This window comes from Tasmannia lanceolata, unplaced genomic scaffold (genome assembly GCF_043159265.1).
Source record: "Tasmannia lanceolata isolate RefF3 unplaced genomic scaffold, GAP_Taslan_0.1 ptg000013l, whole genome shotgun sequence".
Classification (NCBI taxonomy): Eukaryota; Viridiplantae; Streptophyta; class Magnoliopsida; order Canellales; family Winteraceae; genus Tasmannia; species Tasmannia lanceolata.
Window position 1 is genome coordinate 5,904,693 of NW_027518690.1, and position 16,386 is coordinate 5,921,078.

At 36.9% G+C, this 16,386-nt stretch overlaps 1 protein-coding gene across 2 annotated transcripts; it reads right to left on the minus strand.

The window, feature by feature from the left end:
* Positions 1-318: 318 nt before the first annotated feature.
* On the minus strand, positions 319-11,408 carry LOC143889617 (binding partner of ACD11 1-like). Of its 2 annotated transcripts, none has more exons than XM_077393889.1 (5): positions 11,296-11,408; positions 7,288-7,446; positions 6,207-6,282; positions 4,259-4,372; positions 319-944 (listed from the first exon to the last, which is right to left on the minus strand). In XM_077393889.1, exons 2-5 carry the CDS (start codon positions 7,401-7,403, stop codon positions 474-476), a joined length of 777 nt encoding a protein of 258 aa, XP_077250004.1. In that variant the 5' UTR covers positions 7,404-7,446; positions 11,296-11,408; the 3' UTR covers positions 319-473. The 2 variants fall into 2 exon arrangements, with proteins under 2 accessions (XP_077250004.1, XP_077250003.1); XM_077393888.1 differs by having other exon boundaries at positions 6,207-6,288.
* Between the last annotated feature and the right edge of the window lie 4,978 nt (positions 11,409-16,386).

Here is a 16,386-nt window from a genome sequence, read left to right on the forward strand (position 1 = left end):
TTCGGATAGTGTATACTGTAATCGAATTCGGATATAGCCATATCCGCTCCGAATTCGATCCGTTTACACCCCTAGTGTAAACCATGGAAGTCAGCAATGCTCAAAAGATAAGCCGATTCAACTCGGTTTTGGGGCTCCAAAACTTTCAAAAAAATTAGCCCAACTCATAAAATTTTTACTGACTCAGCCAAGTAACATATTGAAATCAAAAGAGGATTCCTGGGTCGAGTCCGAGTTACCGAAAATCTTTTAGCTAGACAATTTTGTCATCATCTTCCTTCAGATTTCCAAGATCTCAACCATCTCGAAGTAAAAAAGGATCAAGAATCTCATCAAAGATTGTACTACCAGAAAAGGATATATGACTATTTCAGAAAGCATAAACAACTTCTATGGGTATTCATATCTTATAATTTCCTATGGAATAAACACAACGTCAACAAAGTCTATAATCTCTAAGAGCATAAACTAAATTACTTATCATGAGTAGCTGAATCAGCGACATCATGAGTAGCTGAATCAGCAGCATCATGAGTAGCTAAATCAGCTGCTGCTTTGGCAGCTCTGGTGAGAGCGCCCGAAACCCAAAGGGCTCCAGCAGAGAAATAGCTACTGTTGACAAAAGAGGTGGCAGCCGCTGAAGCTGTTCTCGCGGTTGCAGATACTACTATTTTGGTTGTCTCGTATATATGATATCTCTCTTCCACGGACTTGACGGTATCTACCCCGGCATTAATTTTATCTGTAAGTCCAGCCTGCTTGCTCAATTCGGCAACTTTGGCCGCCGCACTGGCTGACACTTTATAAGATTCATCAAAAGCTTTGGCTTTGCTCAATGCGTCTTTGCTTAGAACGTATCCCTTGGATATCATGGTTTTAACTACTTCCTGTGCCACAGTGACTGCTTCTGAGGGAGTAGAGATGAATTTGTTCCCACCTGAGGCCTGTTCATATGATAAGAAGATTTGGAGCGAATAATTTTTAGGGTACATGCTATATATTCAATGGAATACACAAATAATAAGAGTTCATGTGATTATTCAGTATATGAATAGAAAACACTGATATTTCTATAACTGAATAATTCCTCATTCTTGGATAAGGAAACAATGTGATCCTTGTCCTTTCACACAAATCAGGGAACTTTTTTCGGAAACATTAGGTTATAAAGTGGGTAAGTAGGAAATCTTTTGGAGACAGAGATCTAGAGCAGTTTGGCGCAATGAGGGAGACAAGAAAACTGCCTATTTTCACGGGATTGATAGTGCCAAGACGCGAACCAACCAAATAGACTCATTCATGGTTGATGGGGATATCAGGGAGGAGAAGGAAGTCATCTCAAAAGAGATCATGGGTTTTTACTCGAGGCTGTACTCATCAGAAAACATTGTTTGCCAAAACCCATATGGTGTTCCATTTGATAGCATGGAGAAGATAGATACAGTGATGTTGGGGAAACCTTTTGATGAAGAAGAGGTAAGGGTGAGTCTATAGGCTTTAGGCCGAGATATTCTAAGGCCTGATGGCTTTTGTATGGCGTTCTTTCGATCCTACTGGGTCGTAATGAAGAAGGTGGATATCCTTAATGGTTTGGAGTTGGACACAGGAATTGGTGCAACTTTGAATGCACTCATCCCCAAGATTAAGAGTGCTACCGGCCTTGGAGACTTTCGACCTATTAGCCTAGTTGGGTGTTTATACAAGGTTTTGGCTAACGTATTAGCAGACCGTTTAAAAAAAGTGCTACGGAATGTCATCTCAAACAATCAATCAGCATTTGTACAAAAGGGAGAAATTTAGATAGGGTGCTGATAGCAAATGAGATAGTTGAGCATCATGCTACGCTAGGGGAGAAAGGCATCATCTATAAGTTGGACATGGAGAAAGCGTATGATAGGGTGGAATGGGAAAACTTGCTTTACAATATGAAGAGGATGGGGTTTGGTAACAGGTGGTGCTCGTGGATATCGAAATGCATTTCTTCAGAATGATTCTCCATATTGGTGAATGGATCTCACAGAGGATTTTTCAAATTCTCAAGAGTGCTGAGGCAGGGAGACCCATTGTCACCATTTTTATTCTTGGTGGCGGAGAAGATATTCAGCAGAATGATGATAAAGGGGAGGAACCATGGGAAGATAGAGGGCCTTAAGGTCGGTCCTCAGCATGTGGAAATGACCCATCTTAAATTTGCGGATAACACTATTGTTTAGTGCGTCAGATATAGAAAAGGTCCTAAAGCTTAAGACCATAATAAGATGCTATGAGATGGTGACCGGACAACGGTCCAATATTAGAAAAAATAAACTGTTGGGCATTAACACTCCAGACATCAGTGTCAAGGATATGGCTTGCCTCCTTGGTTGTATGGTGGATAGATTCCCATCAAAATACTTGGGTCTCCCTCTATGCATAGGGCGGTTGAGGAAGAGGGAGTAGGACCCTATAGTGGAAAGAGTGGATAAGAGATTAGACATGTGGAAGAGAAACATGGTTTCTTCAAGCGGCAGAATTACTCTAATCAAGGCGGTGTTGATAAACATTCCAATTTATCAGCTATCTATTTTCAAGTGCCCGATGAGTATCATAAGCATAAATGAGCAGACTCGGAGAAGATGAGTGTTGAAGTATAAATGATTAAATAACACCAACTCTAACAGCTTAAGCTTTTGGAGTTGTTATAGTATAAAAGATTAAATAACACCATATCCAATAGCTTCAGCTTTTAGAGTAATTGGCTGTTTCACATGGTGCCAGAGCAAAGGTCCTTGGTTCAAAACTCCTTGATATTAAAAATCCACATGAAATGTCCAACCCAAAAAAGAGGGGCCACATGTGCCACATGTAAGCAGTAAGCTAACCCTGAAAAGAAGGGTCAAACGTGAGGGGAAGTGTTAAAGTATAAAAGATTCAATAAAGCCATATCCAAATAGCTTAAACTTTTGGAGTAACCGGTTGTTTCACAGATATTTCTATAAATGAATAATCTCTTAAATCCTGGATAAGGAAACAATGTCTTCCTTGTCCTTTTACACAAATCCCTTCCCAGAAATATTAGGTTAGGTAAGTAAGAAAACTGAGTCGACTATCCCGAGAAAAGGTCTAAAATGATGTGGAATAAATTTCAGAAATAGCACCCTTCCATTGAATGAAATAGCAATCAGCACACATTTGCAACTGCAAGCTCTATGCTTCAATGGTACTACTTCATCAGCTATTGGGTGCTCCTAGTTACAAAGAATTACAGGCATTTGAGTGTTCAGGAAAAATTGAGCAATGGACAGTTCCTTTCTAAATCATTAACATGAGGCTTCTGTTAGTCTGTAATGCAAAACATATTCAATTCAACTATGCTCATTTTCGAATTTTAGACAGGGATGTGGTACTGAAAATTCCAAGTGGAACAAGTTGGCAATTTTTGCACACTTACCATTAAAAAAATATCCGCGCGTACACTCGCAATTTAAAACTCTAACTAGCCAAACAAGTCTACACACAAATTGCACCCACAATTCAACTGATTGCACACCCAAACTAGCCCTATGATTTTCAAATTTGCACAAAAATGTTACATAGCAGTTTACAGGCAATCAATAAAGCGTTCATTCAATGTAGACACACACATAATAAACTAGGGATGCATATACATACTAAGATGCATGCACATGCTCGTGTGTGTGTTTTTAAGAACGGAGGGTGAAAAAGCAAGGCTTGACGAGACATAAACAGTTTCTCAAGTTCATATTCTAATCGGCAACACCACATGGTTAGCATTTAGCCTCCTTTCTCTACCAAAAATAATATATTTTTAAGTATATTCTACTTTCTCGGAGGAAATACTCCCATTTCAAAAAAAAAAAATATCTGAAGCAAGATAGCGTTTCATGTACTGGTGCCCACAACTATCATGCGAGCCCTACATAGGTCTAAAGTACATGTTATAAAAGAAAATAAAAGGGAACTTTTGCCCCATTAATAAATTCATAAGACTAGCATTCACATTTCCTGGTATCTAAGTACTATTTCTTGATAATTTTTTTTATTTTCCAAAGAAAGCCAGCAAAGGGAGTATGAAGAAACTACACCAAGGGAAGATGCTGACAGCAATGAAGTTGCGTTTCCTGATTTTTTTTTCTTTAAAACAAATGTTGCACTAGGTTTTGGCCCACTTGTTATTTCTCTGTGTAAGTTTTTTTCTTCTTCTATTCAGTAGATTTATTAACACTTTCACATTACAACATTGAGTAGAGATGCATACCATTGGATCATTTTCTTCTTCAAGCTTCCATGAAGGCCTTCCCCAAATATCAGACGCATCATCATACTGCCCCCAGCGTGCTACGCTCACACGTTGATCTACAATCGTAGATCCCTGAGAAATTCAAATTCGAATACATGAGGGAATCTAATGCAATAAATGGATAATTGTTTGGGAAGATAAGAGATTAAAAAAATGGCAATGGAGAACCAATCAACAAAGCACATAAAAGTTTTAATTGTTGTGGAGTAGAATCAATAAAAGAAGAGAGATAAATGAATAACCATTTAACAAGTGTTAGTTAAACTTGAAACATTCAAGATATGGGAATTATTCAAGCTGTCCATGAATGGTCATAAACTTTGCTACAAAGTCTGGAAAATGGGATGGTACAAAAAGTTCACAAGGATTATATAAGGGGGATTATAATAGGTGTTAAAGTATAAAAGATTAATAACGCCTTTCTCCAACAGCTTAAGCTTTTGGAGAAGTTGGTAAGTTAACATGGTATCAGAGCCAAAGGTCTCGAGTTCAAACCTCCCAAATAGCAAAAATCCACATGCGATGGTCGGCCCAAAGTGGGACCACATGTGCCACGTGTTTGCCAAGTGGGCCACACGTGCGGGGGAGTGTTAAAGTATAAAAGATAAATAACACCTTTCTCCAACAGCTTAAGCTTTTGGAGAAGTTGGTAAGTTAACAATAGGGAAGCAATTTCAGCAACGAGTAGAAAGAGGCCCTATTTATTTCATTGTGAAACCTACGCACCAGTCATCGGAACAGTACACAGCCGCTACCAAGCAAAGCTTTCTTGAAGAGGCTGTGCTGGTTCCTTTTCGGCGCCCGCCCTTTATTTAGATGTTGGGGCAAGGCAAGCCAAAATGGTACTATAGCCAATTAAAATCTTGCTGTGATTAGGGGTGTCCATGGATCAGATACAGCTATTGTCTGTGTCACAATCTGTTCAGATAGCTCATTAGTCAGATCCTATTCGGAGTGTTCTTTGGATCCTACTTTTAATGTATGGGTCACGATCCATTTCGAATTGAACCGTTCCATTGGATTGTCCTAGATCCTACATATGTTCTACACAGTTAGAATTTTGGAAAATGTTAGAATGTTTAGTATGCTATTAGTGAGTACCGCATACAAGCATGAAACATACCTGTAGGTTTAGGTTGATGCCTAATTGGTTAGGTCTTAGGGTTGGGGGAAGAGCCAAGAGGAAATAAAGAAATGAGAGAGAGAGAGAGAGAGAGAGAGAGAGAGAGAGAGTTAACTTGAGACTTCATTCTTTCGAAAATATGAAAAATAGTTTTGATTATGGATTTTATATGACAAAAATAACCTTAATAAGTACTCTTTCATTTACAATATAAAGGCTATTTTCGTACATTAGTAGCCTCCTATCGGATCTAGGACACTCCGATGAATTCTATCTATGGCTGCCTGGGTTAGATCCTACACAATTTCGGACCGTAGGATGCGGGTCTGAATCTTGTCTGAAAGATCCAGCAATTATGCCCAAGTTCTGTCCAATTAAATCCGGACCTTTTTGGATCCATCGGACTGTCTAGGTCCATTGACACCCCTAATTGTGATTGCTACCATTGATTTATTGTTCTGCTAACTACCATTGGTCTATTGTTTTGTTAATAGGCTATCAGTCTGAGTAGAGGCTTATATTAACCCATTGCTACCAATGATTTATTGTTCTGCTAATTACCATTGATCTATTGTTTTGTTAATAGGCTATCAGTCTGAGTAGAGGCTTATATTAACCCACCAGATTAACTTCTCCATGTAAATTCTATTGTGCTCATGAAAAGAAAGTGTAAATGTGTAATCACTAATCACCAACAAACTTACACACACTGAATCATTAGAACCAAAAATCAACTTCAAGAAGCTGAATGCACGTAGAAAAAAGAATTCATGTAAAACTTACACTGAGCAAGACGGCAGTTTCCAAGGCATAGTGGTCCTTGAATGTTACATAAGCAGTGCAAGAATACTCTCCATTTCTGTTTCTAACAAAAACGTAAACTTATCAAGAACACTAGAAAGTAGAAACAGCCAAACCACTGTAAAAGAAAATATATGATTCTTGGTATTTAATTGGTGTATATTCTAATAAAAAGTAAAAATCTAACTTGAACTGGTATCTATGTTATACTATGTATAAGACCAATTCCTTGGTAGCCATGTAGTCCAGATATTGATGCCATTTAAAATCTGTCACCAATATCTCACTACATGTTTATAGATAAACCCAAAAGCCCATTATATTGCTAACCATGTAAGCATTTGCACTATTCATTCCCAAAATTACTAAATTACTGCCATAAATTAGATTACAAAGTTTTAATCCCTAATTACCCATTTATTTCCAAAATGCTCCTAGCCACTTGATTGCAGATATAAAAATCCTATGTAGGTACTTAAAACATTTACAAGTAAAATACATCCCTCATTACATTGCAACCTTGTAACCCTACTTGGGCATTTTCTTTCCAAAATATCCCCACCTATTATATTCTTTATTCGCTACTTTATTTGTACCATTTATTCACAAAAGTTCCCGCCCATTATAGACTGCAAATCTGCAACCCTATTTTAATTGAAGTATTTATAACAGTCATTGCCAAGATGTCCCCACAGAATGGATTGGCAATTTTTGACCTAATCTAGAAAGTTATAACATTTATTCCCACCATGCCCACCCACATTAGATTGAAAATTTGACCCAAATTTGCACCATTTATTTCAAAAATTACCTAACCCATTACCATTATGGTGCATATTTGCAACCATTTCTATCAGTTGCATGAAACATGGATTTTAGTCATTAAATTTAAAGAGTTAATTGCTAGGAAATTGCGAACTTCAGAGATTAAAATTCAAGATTGAAAACAGATAGTAAAATTCTAATAAATTAGCAAACTGCGATCGATGAAGAAATATAAGCAATTCTTTTCTTCAAAGAAGTCTCCAATCAATACAACATTAGAAGAGATGCACCTAATTACCTGACTATTTCGATGTATTCAATTGCGCCTGAAAAGGCAAAGAAATCATAAACATCCTTCTCTGTTGCATAAGGAGATAGATTAGTAACTTGTACTGTATACCCACTTACACTCATGATCTTGCCACTATGGATTAGAGTTTGATTGTTTTTCTTTCACCTGACACAATAATCAAGGAAAAATATGTCACATTGAAGTTGGTAGCTCTGCAGACGAAAGAAGTAGAATCAGACAAGAAAATTAGGTTTCTAGTATGGGGCTTATTTCCATCATTCTAAAAATGTGGAGCATTATGAGCATTAAGAAATAATACCGAGGGTATCAGGGAATAATAGGGAAGGCTGAAAAGAAAATCAGAAATTGAGATAAACAGAGTTTATTAATGATATAAGCTATGTTGCATCAGTACAGATACGAATGTCGGAATCCGAAATGGGTATCGAGCCCATTTCGGATTCGGCAAACCTCAAAAAGGACGATTCGTGGAATTGCCAAAATATTTTAATCAGTTTTTAAATTTTATTTTTTATATCATAATATGGTTATAACCATGGTTTTAAATTTCGGATTTCGGTGGAGACCGACACCGAAATCACCGAAATTTAATATTGAATAAAATATTAATTTCGGGTTTTGTACCAGATTTCGACCGAAATTTCAAAATTTCAAGGTCCGAAACCGGTACCGAAACCGAAATTTTTAACCTTGGTTATAACCCTGTCTTTCATCAATTCGCTAACCCTGTCTTTACTTGACTGTTGCAACCCTATATTTTGCAAATACACCAACTGCATTGCAAAATTTAATACCCAACATTAAATGGAAAAAAAAAGCATTTCTGACTAAGTAAAGCAACAGGGCTCCATAAGAATTAAAAGATACTTACAGAAGACTAAACACAAGACATATTTAAATTAGTGGCACACATACAGTTGTCCAATAAAATAAAATCAGAATAATGGCAGAAATACCTTTTGCTAAATAAAATCAAAATCAGGTACCTTTCCTTGAACAATCCCAACCAGACGAAATTCAATCACACAGAAAAGCATAGAATTAGCTGTTGAAAATCGGGAAAAGAATCCCAATTTTTCCGATAATTACCTAATTTACTCTCCTAAACTTTGCAAAACAACCAGCTACAAAATACCCATTCAATTTCTCCGAAGAGGAAACCATAAAATGACACAGAGCAGAGGAAACAGAAACACACACAAAAATGGGGCGCTGTTTGGATTGCAAGAAAAAAAGGTTTCTGATGGAAAAATATATCTTGGGAAAAAAATTTCTTTCCTTAATTTTTAGAGGGAAATGATGTGATTATAGTTAATTTTTAGTGGAGCAGATGAAGAAGAAATTGCAAAACCCAAAAACTCAGATATAATGTCCTCACCTTTACAATACCGTAATACAAAAGAGAAAAAAGAAGGCTGACGGCCACTTTTACATAAAATTTTGTAATCCAAATGAATTGCCCCTCTAAATCATCTCATACATCTTATACTAATTGCAGAACGAAAAACAAAGAATCAGATAATACAAACGATCAAACAATCCAATATCCAATACTATAAAAGCATTTAAGCAAAAAATAACCTAGAAAATAATAAAATTCGAAAAGCCAAGCAATCTTGAGATGGTATATATGTACATCTACAATCCATCCAATGGATTAGAAAATGAAATATGGGTGCCAAAGGACAGTAAGATTATCTCATTTGAAGAGATACTCGACCATAAACTCTTGGAATGGCTACCCTCTTGCAAGCCCAACTCTCCAAGATTCCAAACTCAAACTCACATAATACCCAATTTAGTTAAAAACCGGAGTTGCTGGGAGGGTGGGAAACCCGTTTCCCCTAAAACGCGTTTCTCACCGGTGGGAAACTCGTTTCTCCTAAAATGTGTTTCCCGCATTTCGGAAACGTTTCCGAAACATGATAAAAAAAATTGGACAAATGTTTTCGAAACGCATTGGAAACATTGGAGAAACTTATGTAAATCATGTGTGAAACGCGTGACAAACGTATGCAACACTCATAGAAAATGCATGTGAAACATGTAGGAAACATGTGTGGAACTTACGAAAATTATTTTGGAAAAAAACACAAAAAAAATTGTGGAACGGGTATTAAAAAAGAAATCAATAGAAGAAAAATCCAAATAGAAATTTGAAATTAACAAAATTTAAATCTACAAAACCACATATTTGATATTTCATGTTTTCCGTGTGTTTCATGTGTGTTTTTTCTATGATTTTCTATCGTTTTCTAGTTTCTCGTTTCCCCTATAATTTTTTCATACATTTCCCATCCATTTCACGTTTTGTTTCCCGAATTCGTTCTTACCCTGGTAACTAATCAAAACCCAGCCCCATCTAATCATAAAAATTTGATAACAATTGGAAAAAATAAATAGAACAAACTGATCCTTATTTGAGAATTCAGAATTTTAAGAACCTATCAAAATCTGAAAACCACAGTACTATCCCATCTAAATTAAAATATCCAGAAGCTAAAAACTGACCGGAGAAGCCTTCTTCGGTAATATCAGAAAAGCCAAACATGCAATTCCCTTGTTCAATAAGTTCTAATATGCACATAAAAAGCCAAAAAGTGCCTTAAAACCCTTTTACATAGCTAGATGAAAACAAAATAGAAATGGAACCTGCCTTTAAAACCAAAGCAACACTCACCAGAGAACCCTCCAGATTCAGAAAGTCATCTCAAAATACCAAACCAAAAGGTAGAATGCATTTGGGTTTTAATTTAGAAACATAAGGAAGAAATTAGCAGCATCCTAGCAACATTCTAAAACTAATCTACTAAAATATAGAAAGATACTGCCTTTAGACTCCTAATTACTAATAACCACTAAAATAGAAACTTCTCATAATTACAAAGTAATATTCCTAAAATCTCTCAATACTAATTGATTAATACTAGGGCTGCAAATGAGCCGAGCCGAGCCGAGCTTTGGGGTGTTCGGGCTCGGCTCGTTTAGTTTTTATGAAGGCTCGTGTTCAGCTCGGCTCGTTTAGTTTTAGAAAAAGCTCGGCTCGGCTTAGCTCGTGAAATATTCGAGAAAGCTCGGCTCGGGCTCGGCTCAGCTCGTTAAGTGGAACGAACAGAGCTTAAGCTCGGCTCATCTCAAGAATGATAAAAAAACATACATCCGTGGGATTTAAACCCAAGCCCCCTCTAAATCCAGCGCCTTAACCACTCGGCCAAACTTTCATTTGTGATAAACAACCCACATTCTTTTATTTTATATATAAAAAGCAAACATAATCCAAGCTTTAAAGCTCGGCTCGTCTCGGCATGTTTATGAACCGAGCCTAAAGAGCTCATGAGCTTTTCCGAGCTGAACTATACAAAGCTCAAGTTTGGCTCGTTTATTTGGCGAGCCTAATTTTTGAGCTCGGGTTCGGCTCATTTAGTAAACGAACGAGCCCGAGCCGAGCTTTTAACGAGCCGAACCCAAACATGTTCGCGAGCAGGCTCGGTTCATTTGCAGCCCTAATTAATACCTAAAGATAAGGATAAAAATTAAGAAACAAAATTACTAAAATAAAGAGGTTTCCTACTTTTTCTCCTATAGTGAATTTTAGGCAAAAATACTTTCCACATTTGCAAGATACGCTTGCATTAGATATCATCTTAAATTGAAGGTCCCTCTAAAAAAAAGAATTGGGTTGGTTCAAATTAAATTTCTTTGTGTGTAAAAAAATTCTTGGAATCCATGCAGGGCCTAAAAGAGATCCTGATCATAACCCATAACAGAAATATGATATGGGTTCCAATTTTCACAGACTAAGTAACAATATTTAATCATTTTATGCAAAATGCTAGAGAAAACTACAATAAAAGGTAACTCAGAAAATGAAAAAAAGGTATCATTTCAATTATCTACTAAAAACCTTCCTATAAATAAACAGAGAATTCATAACACAAAAATTTTAACTACATAGAAAATCTCTGATTTTATCAGATATATTTCACTGCTTACCTTTGATTCAGACGAAACGAGAGACAGAGACAGAGAGAGAGAGAGAGAGAGCAGAGAAGGTTTATCAAATTCTTGAAAGTGGAATTACGAAAATACCCTTACTTTTGAAGAACTCTCCCTTATCTTTCACGCATTTGTCTGAGTGCCCATGAGACAAAAACAGGTGTAGCCCCATCTGTTACGTTACCATCTTCTGCTATCAGGTGGGCCCACTATGGAAACTCCAAAATCCCCCAAAAATGAACGGACTAGATTCGATGGAGAAATGTTGTTCTGTTTGATGGTTTAGGATTGTCTAATTGAAGTGATTTTGGTGCTAAAACACATCTCTATGATAGGACCCACCTGATTAATGATTCAGATCATTTGAAGACCATCTGGGTGGGCCCAATTACTTCATCTTCTGTGTAACTATTATTAGACAAGTACATCTTAGAGTATAATCTTGAGTTTTTATGTGTCAGGCATTTAGAAAATCGTATTTTATTTTAGCAGGTAGTGCCCGAAAATCATCTCCATATGTATGAATCTAAACCTCTGATCTCTAGAGATTTATATTTGGTGTTGTCCATTTACAAATTTGAGGGTTAGGATCATCCTATTGAGCTGATTTTTGGGCAGAACCTATTTACACTGGGCCCTAACTTTTTTCCACACTAGGCCCTAACTTTTTTCCAAAAAATGCATGCTGTGCGGCCATAAATAGCTTTTAATTTTGCCTTTTACCCATTACAAATCCCTAAAATTTCTCCATCCATTAATCTCTCTCTCTCCCTCTCTTAAAATCTCTCCATCTCTCCATCTCACTTCTCACACTCCCACCATACCCCACAGAGATGTCCTCTTTTTTAGGTAACTCCCTCCCCCTCTCTCTCAATTATAGAAATTACATGGTGGATGGCCGTGCATGCAGCACAAAAATACAATAGCCCACATTATTTTGGTGATCCAAACTAGGGGTGTTCGTTCAGTTATAACCGAACCGAATAGACAGAAATTTGATAACCGGAATAATTTCGATTATCAAATTTCGATAACCGAACCCGAACCGAAATTTCTAAAAACCAAACCGATTAAAAATTCGGTTATTCTGTTATAACCGAATATTGGGAGAAAAAGAGGAAAAAAGCAAAATCTTGGTTTGGATCGGAGGGCAAGGATCATCCTATCAAAATGATTTTATGAGCACAACCTAATTAAGTTGTGATCAATCAAATGGGCGGTTTCGATCATCCTAAGGAATGCCCATATAGCACCTTTTTTTTTTGAAAAATTAATGGTTTTTATCCATAATTCCGGTTATTCGGTTAACCGATTTTTTTTTAGAAATAACCGAACCCGAACCGAAATAACCGAATTTCCAAAAAAAAATTAACGGAACCGACCAAATCAATTCGGTTCGGTTCGGTTCGGTTCTTCGGTTATAACCGAATAATGAACACCCCTAATCTAAACCATTCATTTGTTGGTCCCAGACGTGGATAGGATGTGCCCAGAAAATGACCTCTATAGGATGATCATAACCCTCTGATCCCCATTTTAAACCTATAAAAATTGGAGGGTTAGGATCATCCTACCAAGGAGATTTTCTGGGCACTTCTGATCCACGTCAGGGACTAACAAATGAATGGCTTGGATCACCAAAATAATGTCGGCCCACTATATTTTTGGCCGTGGATGCACGGCTAAAATTTCTCAATTAAGACAGCCATATAGAGAGTTCAAACAATACTTATTGAGAGAGATGAAACGACTAATGGATGGAGAGATTTTAGGGATTTGCAAGGGTGATATATGAAAGGGTAAAATGGGTAAAAGGCAAAATTAAAAGCTATTTATGGAGTCACTGGGAATTAAGAAAATTTTGCGGGGATTCATGTAAATATGTTTTTATCTACGGGGTTTCTAGTAGTTTTCCCTTTTTTTTGTTTTTTTTTTTGCCCTTTTCGCGGGATAGTTAAGGATTGTGTTAAGTACTAAAATGGACAAATAAGATTTATTGAATAATCATTCTATAAAAAACTATCCAAAAGTATTGAGGTTGTTGCACCCACACACTACTTCTAGAACTTTGACCGCATATGCTAGGAAATCCGCCCTTGTATTTGGCTTGAGTATATTATGTATCTATCTATTCTTTAGGGGAATGATAACTCCCCCCCCCCCCCCCCCCCCCGACAGATAAAATCCCCCCTTTAATGTTATTCGTTAAGTTATAAATGCAAAGAAAAACGTTTAGGGGTGAATTTATCCTTAACCAGTGAACCATTCTCACCGGAAACTGTTAAAGGGGGGGATTTTATCCGTTTAGGGGGGGGGGGGGGAATTGAAGGATTCCAATACAAAATTCCAGCATCAGGGGCACCCCATTAGATCCACTTCATTAGTAAAAGGAATGATAAATTCAGAATTAGATGCAGTGATAAATGGCAATGGAAAGATACAGAATCCAAACCTCATGTCATGGACCCACACGTATCTACTCGCAAAGTCATGGATCACAAGGACTCTGTCACAACAAGTCCTTGGTCTCATTGTTGGCCTAGTTATGACCACAGACGTTTGGAATGCTTTGGCTGCATCGTTTGCTCTAGACTCTTAACCATGAGTGATTCAACTCCTCTCAAAACATTTAATTCTTCAAGAAGGGTATGCTATCTCGTTTTGATTACTTACATTGCTCTAGACTCTTAACCATGAGTGATTCAACTCCTCTCAAAACATTTAGGGTATGCTATCTCGTTTTGGTTACTTACATTACATTAATTCGCTCTACCCATTCTGAGAAACCCTACATGAGTTCTCACATCCTCTCTCTCACCCTAGAAACACAATATTGAACACAAACAAACAAAGGAGCTGAAAGCATTGAAGACAATCTCTCTCACTCTCCTCTCAAATACGACCCTCTTTCTCTTGCAAGTGAAGGGGAATGGAAAGAAGATAGCTAGGGTTTGCCCCATCTCATGGTTAACTTCATCATTTACAAAAGTAACCATGAGCAAAAAATGAAAAAAGCCGTGTCATTTTCATCTTCCCGCATAGAAAACCTGAAGGCGTGGCAACTTTAAGTGAGATTTCCATAGGAAAAACAAAAAAAGATATCCCTACGAAATTTGTTTACTTAGCCGTAGGCTAAATTCAGTTCTCTACGGTAAAATTAGTAGGAATACCGTACATATGAATGTTAGGCTTTTCTTATGAATTACTAGACAACCCATAGGTAAGAACCATATCCCTACCAATAAATTAACACTGGTAGGGATATAGTGTATTTTCCTACGGATTTAGAATCTATAGGAAAAAAAACTAAAACTTCTCCCTATGGACTTAACTAAAGTCGGTAGGGAAAGCTTTGTTTTCTTGTAGTGACATACACTCGATGTTCCTTGATTTCTTTTTATTAATCTTGTATTTTAAAGGAATTAAGGATACACATTCACCATTAATTCCATTTGTGGGTTGGAGGAATGTGTTGAAGTATGTTTAGAGTCATAATGGCTCTTAACTTTTTCACCGAAGGGGTAGGGCCGGTGGGCAAGTTAGTTAGGATTAGGATTAGTTTAGATTTAATCTTTATCTAGGTTGTTTATCTTATGTTTTAGATTGTAAGTTTATCTTATCAATTAGGATAAGTTTATGTTTATCTATATCCTTGGTCATCCGGCAGATAATACCTCTGAAAGAGAAAACCAAGATACTGAGATGGTTTCCTCCGGCACAGATTGTGCAAGTAGCTCTCTACTGATGCCAAATTTAAACACAGTTAGATAAAGTACGAAAAATCTGTCCCGTCTAGGAATGCTAAAGATGCTGTTGGACATGCCCCTCAACCCCACTCGAATTGATCAAAATTAGGAAGCAGCAAACCCAATCGGATGATCCCACAAGAGGAACATAACTTCAGAACTGAAAAGGACCAACCTAAGGTCACCAATCCCTCCAAGATCCATGCTGAAAATGATATCCAAAATTCACCCCCAAAGGCTCAAAAGTTGAGGAAGAGACAAAAAATCATGAAGCTGAGTTAGTAGACCTCATGGAATATTAGGGGCATCAAGTTCACTCAAGCTCTCTGCCCAGTCTGACATTTTCCATGCTAACTAAACCCATGTGGAAAAGGGCAGTATGGGGGGGCTCCTTTGGGATCCAAAGACAATATGATGAGCTTGAAATATGTATCTTCGCCATCGATTTGCTCATAGGTCACTAGTATTTTTGGATCATTTGAATCCTTTGTTTTTCCTATCTAGTGTGTCTTAAGAATAGGGATGGTGGTTATCATACTTAAATATTTCATCTTTCTTTTCATTTAATAAACAGGCAGGGGTCTCAGCCATTCCCCAGCTTACCTACCAAAAAATGTAATTATTCAAAAAATGCATTTTCGTGAACATAAAAGATTTTTCATTAATTCATAAGAAATGTTTTATTTATATTTTTTTTAAATAAATGCAAATTGGGTACCTATATAGGCCCAACAAAGGGTGAAATTGAAATTCCTTCACCATATCTAACGTCCTATTTGAATCTCAATCACATGTTCAAACCAATAGAATCCCTCTCCTTCGATATTCCTTTTTTGTTAACATGAAATGAGGTCAAGAACAATAACTAGATGAACCCTTAATTAAGGAGCATTAAAGCAATGCTAAAATATTCGAATTTTAAGGAATAAGTTCTTATAAAAATGCATCTTCATGTTTCGTTGTGCCTTTAGGACCTTTACAACTTCCAAAAAGTTCACAACTCCATTACTGACCCTTTCAAATCTTTTATATTGATTGTTAATCGTATCCGTACTCTCAATGATATAAACTATGACCACTCTAAAAGAAGAAGAAGAAGTATATACTAGTGACCATTACTTTCTTGCATGCATCTTTCTGACCAAATGCTCAATTGTCATTTGATGAGAGCATAACCACCAATTGAACTTATAGGCCATTAAGTTCCAGTCCTTAGTCGCAAAAGTATATACTTGTAGATATCAAGTCAATTAATCTCTCTCATGATTGCACTATAAAGAATTTCCAACATTCAAATTAGTCTGGATGTTCAATGTGTGTTATTTCAGCTCCTGATTATTAT